General features: G+C 47.9%; 1 protein-coding gene across 1 annotated transcript in view; it reads left to right on the forward strand.

Moving 5' to 3' along the window:
* The window catches only part of LOC144733847 (L-lactate dehydrogenase B chain-like), a 28,889-nt gene extending 24,432 nt beyond the window's left edge, over nt 1-4,457 (forward strand). The window contains exon 8 of the mRNA XM_078615851.1: nt 2,919-4,457. Coding sequence (XP_078471977.1) covers nt 2,919-3,083 — 165 coding nt within the window. The 3' untranslated portion in view covers nt 3,084-4,457. The remainder of the gene's footprint in view (nt 1-2,918) is intronic.
* Nucleotides 4,458-6,246: the final 1,789 nt, after the last annotated feature.

Raw genomic sequence — 6,246 nt, forward strand, 5'->3', positions numbered from 1 at the left:
AGTTTTTTATGTAGTTTTCACTTTGGTTTTCTACGTGGTTGTTTGGCAAATGCAGCTACATATCACTAACATTCCTTTCCTTTATTAACGCTGTTCCTTGCGCCCCCCCGTGGTGCTGTTGATCCTGCATAATGCATGGGCATAATGGGACTTTGAAACCCCTCCGCCCACCTCCTATGCATTGCCCATTGGTATGCTAAATTCCTCTTCATATGCACATTCTTTTGTTAAGGCGCTCCTCCTCGCTACACCTATATAAGCTCCTAGCTTGATAATGTTCTCATTCTTCGCCTGAGGACGGCTGCTTGCGTTGTGGCCGAAACGTCGTGAGAATTGTGTTATTATGTTTTATTTTTATTATTTTATTACTTCCCTTCTACGTGACTTTACCGAAAGAACCAAGAAGATGAATCCCTGCAGTCACGAAAGCTTTAAATCGAAGGTTCCCTCACAACTGGTGTCCAACAGCGGAACCGATGGTTGCCAACATGACAGGCACCAACTGCCTTCAGGCCACAGCTTTTCGCGGCTGCATCCACAATCAAAGTCCTGAACATTGTCTACTCGGACTCAATGTCCACGACCTCTGGTGGAGTGCAGGAGACGTTTTCCCCGAGGTGGAAGTTGAAATATTTCTGCACTGGGTCTTCTGCAAGACGTTCCCAGAAAACCCGCACTCTTCGTCTGGGCCTTCCACGTCTATCTAGTCGGTGACCCAAGCATCGGATCCAACTTACCACCAGGTGGTGATCAGTTGGCAGCTCTGCCCCTCTCTTTACCCAAGCGTCCAGAACATATGGCCTTACGTCCAATGATACAACTATAAGGTTAATCATTGACCTTCGTCCCAAGGTGGTCTGATACCAAGTACACTTATGAGCATCCTCATGTTCAAACATGGGTTTGTTATTGACATTTCGTGAGTAGCTCATAATTTCCATGACATCTTACCGTTCGGGTTCAGATCAGGGGGGGCATTTCTCCCAATCACGCCTCTCCAGGTATCTCCATAGTTTCCCATGTGACCCTTGAAGTCACCCAGTAAGACTATGGAGTCGGTAAGTGGAACTGTATCGAGCACTGCACCCACCATCTCCAAGAAGGCTGAATACTCTGAACTGCTGATTGGTGCATAAGCACAGACAACAGTCAAGAGTTTTCCTTTCTGAGACCCGAAGTCTCCTTGAGGTGACCCTCTCATCCACTGAGACAAACTCCAACTGAACAACACCTAGCCGCGGGGGTTGTGAGTATCCCCACACCTGCCTGGGGCCTCTGACCAGGGGGTACTCCGGAATAGGAGTACCCCCTGGTCACCTCCACACACAGCCAATGCTGTGTGTGGAGGTGAGACCGACGATATCTAGTCTGGCTCCTTCCCTCCCAGTGATGTGACATTCTATGTCCCAATAGCGAGCGTCCATCGCCAAAGTCCAGTCCATCTGAGATAATCCCTCTCCCTGCCATAATGGCATCACACCCGTGCCTCACCCTAGTCCTGCGGATGGGGGGGGGGCACAGAACGGCACCACGTAGCCACCAGGCACTTGTTGGCGAACACCACGTGACTTTACCGAAATAACCAAAAAGTAATTCCTGCAATCACGAAAGCTTCAAATCAAGTTTAAAACACCTCTACGGGGAGGATTTAAGTTAGTTTTCTCTCTTAATTTAGGAGCTTTCGTGACTGCAGGAATTATTCTTTGGTTCTTTTTTTAAATTAAAATAATTTAATTTATTATTTTATTTTTAGACGTGACTTAACCGAAAAGAACCAAAGAATTAGTTTTCTCTCTCTCTCTCTCTCTGTTGTCTCTCTGCTTGTGTGTCTGTCTTTGTCTCCGTGTCTGTGTCTTGTCTATCTCTCTCTCTCTCTCTCAAATTTCACACTTAACTTCAAATTTAGCAATCTTTGGAAGAACGTAATCAACCAGGCTATGCGTTGATTGTGTGTTGACCGAATCTGTGTTGCATTGCATTACTTTCCCAAATTTTACTAAGATTGTTTTATTAAGTTTATTTTCTCTCTGTGTGTTTCTGCGTTGTCTCTAGCATTTCCTGCAGTCACGAAAGCTCCAAATCTCTCATTGACATGCTAATTTCTCTACACCCCCCCCCCTCTCTCTCTCTGCCCCCCTCTCTCTCTCTATTTAAGACCTTGACACAGAGGCGTTGTTTCTCTGTGTGCCTATGTGTGTGTCTCTCTCTCTGTGTTGACTGTTCTGTTAGCCGACTCTCTGTATTGTATTGCATTATATTTCTAATTTTACTAGGTTATTTTCTCATTCATTCGTACCTGATGATGATTGCTTGTGTTGCAATCGAAACGTCGTATTCTATTATTTAATTTTTTTTCTACGTGACTTTACCGAAAGAACCAAAAAGTGTATTACTTATTCATATTCTGTGTATTACTTGATAATGCACGTATTCATATTGATCGCAAAAGCCTATGTTTTAAATAGATAAATGTATAAAGTTTACCGCAGTCTCTGGTTCCTTCCGAAATCAAGTCAGATTTGAATTTTCACTCCAACTATGGCGTTCTGGGTCATTCTGACATATTTCTACCCCTGGCTATGCGTGTGTAAGTGTAGTGTAGCGGTTAGCACATTGCGCTACGAACTCGGGGACCCACTTTTGGTTCTGGCTCACGGTCAGCAACACCAGTAACGATTAATTATCTGAATCAGTCCATGGCCTACCCTGGGTAGACTCAGCCTCAAATGAATACCTGGTGCGGTGTGTCAAAATCGCCAATGGGGAGACAAAGGCGGCCGGACGTGGTGCTGGCCACCCACCTCATGATGTGCCATTCTGGCCATCGTAAGTGCTGCTACTCGCTAACAGTACTTGCCCAAAACATTCTGTTAACGCTATACTGGGGGTGGTGGGGTTGGGTCTTTGTCTGTGTACAGGGCAAGCATGGCATTACAGAAGAGGTGTTCCTCTCCCTGCCATGTGTGCTGGGCTCCACGGGCGTCTGTGGGATCTTGAACCAGCCGCTCACGCCACCCGAGACGGCCCAGCTGTGCGCCAGTGCCCGGGCTCTGTGGGAGGTGCAGAGGAAGCTGGAGATGTGAGCCTCAACGCCACGCGCCTCGCAGACTGTGGGGGTAGAGAGCAGAGTGGGGCGAGAGAGCAGTCTTTTCCTTTACCTAAGAGGACCTTCAACGAGCTCTGATTGAGGCAAGCATTGCAAGTGATGAGTTGCCCCAAGCAAGCTACGATTGAAACATCGTCTTCATGAGGGAAAAAAGGAATAGGCTGTAACCCTTTCTGGCAATAATACAGGTGGTAAGATACGCAAACACCAAAATAGACACACCTACTGCAAGGCATCATCAAATCTGCATTTACCACACATCATCACGCTTGTGGTAAAACATGCAAACAAAAGTACTTCGCTAATAATGTTTTCGTTGTCCTTGAAACAAATTGGCCTACACCAGAGAAGCATCTGTTAAGGCCTTGTCTCACCACCAGTGTTAGACCAGAGAACAAAAGGGTACCAGAGATATCTTAAATGCCCACTGCAAGACATCTCTGAGTGTGACCTTTTAACTTTCCAGTAACATAATGATGAATAAATAAGAATAGGCTTTACCCTTTCTGGGAATAAAACTGTTTAAATATTCAAAACGGATCCCATTGATATAATTGCTCAACCCGACCTTATTAATGCTTTGGATTCATATTCTTAGGTTTTTTCGGTAAAGTCACGTAGGTAAAAAATTAAAATTAATAAAAGTAAAATAAAATAAAAATCACGACGTTTCGGAGGCAACACAAGCTTTATCTACGTGACTTTACCGGAAAAAAACCTAAGAATATGAATCCTTGCAGTCACGAAAGCTTCAAATCTATAATTAATGCTTTGGATGTTTGCATTGCTTTTGTGCCATTCGCGTTTTGGCGTTGTTCTCTAGTCTAACACTGCTTAAACACCACAGATACCGATTTGAACATCTTAACACCTTGTTTTATTGCCAGAAATGGTCAAGTCTATTCTCATTTGTGTTCATCCATTTGTAATGAGAGCGCTATGGTGGGGATTCCATTACATTTATACAGTCCACATATTATCGATAGTGGGAGAGTATCTGGGGGAAAGGTGAATGGGCAGAGCTAGCAGGGAAGCCTCGGGAACGTTCTCGAAGGTTCCAGGAAGGGCGTGGCCAGAGGCGGGGCTTGGTCTCTGAGTAAAGAATATAAGCAGGGGGTACAACAACGTGCGTGGTCGGTGTTTGAAGATCGAAGAAAAGCTCCCCGCGCTCTCCACCTGCCATGTGGCGGTTCGATCTCCAGCCGCTCAATAGCACGCCGCCAGCCAGCGGTGCATTAGCGAGCGGGGTGAGCGCCACGTGGCGCGGGGCAGCGCAGCCACGAGAGCGGGTCGACATCCGCGGAGAGAGAGAGGTGGCTGTACCGAAGATTTAATAAATACCTTGAAAGTACATACCGTGTCAGAGCCACTTATTACACATTTGCAGGGCCACGTTGAAAAATAATTCTAATATCTCACCACGGTGGCTAGAAGATGTTAGCTACCTCGCTTGGTATGCAGGAGCGTGTGGTTTCAATCCTGACGCCTGCTGTATATTTAGAGTCTGCGTGTCTCTTTGCATGGTCGTGTGGATTTTTCTCTGGGCCCTCTGGTTTTTGCGTTCACATTTAGAATCAACATTTGTTTAGAGTTTTTGGCTGCTATAAATTTCCACAAGGCACTTCGTAGAGCTATCATTTGTGATAGCCAGGTAGCTTCTGAAAAATATCTAAATAGCTCAGTGGGCCTTACCTGGTAAAATAAAAAAAAGTATTTTTTTTTGTGAATAAATGAATAAAAAGATCTTCATCCTATAACCATTGTATACAGGGCCGGATTAAGATTTTGTAGGCCCTTGGGCTACATGTAGTGAGGCCCCCAGTAATATTTTTGTAATGTAGTAACTCGGCGGGAGACGACTTCACGGGTAGCACACTCTTTATTTTACCAAACTCGTTCACAGGTGACTAACACCCACTTAGTATCTCGGGTGACAAACACCCACTTAGCTACCCTGGCGACTAACGCCCACTGAGCTACTCGGGTGACCAACACCCACTTAGCTACCCTGGCGACTAACGCCCACTGAGCTACTCGGGTGACCAACACCCACTTAGCTACTCGGCGACTAACGCCCACTGAGCTACTCGGGTGACCAACACCCACTTAGCTACTCGGCGACTAACGCCCACTGAGCTACTCGGGTGACCAACACCTACTTAGCTACCCTGGCGACTAACGCCCACTGAGCTACTCGAGTGACCAACACCCACTTAGCTACCCTGGCGACTAACGCCCACTGAGCTACTCTGGACACTCCCTGCCCGGGGTGTCCGTCTTGACTGTGGGTCCCCAGCCCGACCCACGTGGGCGTCGGACCCCGGGTCCCACAGTCTCGCCTCCGAGCCACACAGGGCCCCGGTCCCTACAAGGACGGCGGGACTAGGGGTCTCGGGGCACTAGGTCTTCAACTCCGTCTTCTGGTCTTCAACTGGGTAACTCTCCCCGAGTGCTCTCGCGCGTCCCCCTTTATACCCCACCTGCGGACGTCGCTGCGAGCACCCATCCTATTCGACCAATCACTGGGCGCTGGCTACGATCCTGTTTTCCCACATCTCAGCGTGCCTCACCACCCACGCCGCGCCGCCCCGTCATCTGTCACTCCCGGCGCGCGCATCCACACCACGCCCACAACGCGTGCCCAACCCCGCACCCCGCGCCGCCCCGTGATCCATCACTGTCACAGTCGGCGCACGTCAACACCACCACTACATCACCCCCTACCACATAGCTCGCAGCCGACCCGGCTGCTATAAAAATATACAAACCCCCCTGTGTGCCCCGTAACACAACACAACAACAAGAACAACAACTAACGTAACAACACAACACAACGCGAACACTACCATCCGCAACCATCAACCAATGCCACCGCGACAACAGAACAATATATACAACCCGGCGAGTGACAATAGCAATGTGTATGCAGAAAGAAAAATAAATGGAAAAATTTTTTTTTTCTCGACTCGTGCAGCGTCCCATTCTTTCCGAGCGTCCCTACAACGGGACATTACCCCGGCAGAGGGGAACACCGGGCGAGCTCGGTGTCGAAAAAAAAATGTCTTCATGAAAATTGTTGTGCCCTAGCCCGAGTCCGCCTTGCCGGTCCGTCGTACGGCACCAGACGCGGTTGAACGTCC

This window comes from Lampetra planeri, chromosome 48, assembly GCF_965212315.1.
Source record: "Lampetra planeri chromosome 48, kcLamPlan1.2.h2, whole genome shotgun sequence".
Taxonomy (NCBI): Eukaryota; Metazoa; Chordata; class Hyperoartia; order Petromyzontiformes; family Petromyzontidae; genus Lampetra; species Lampetra planeri.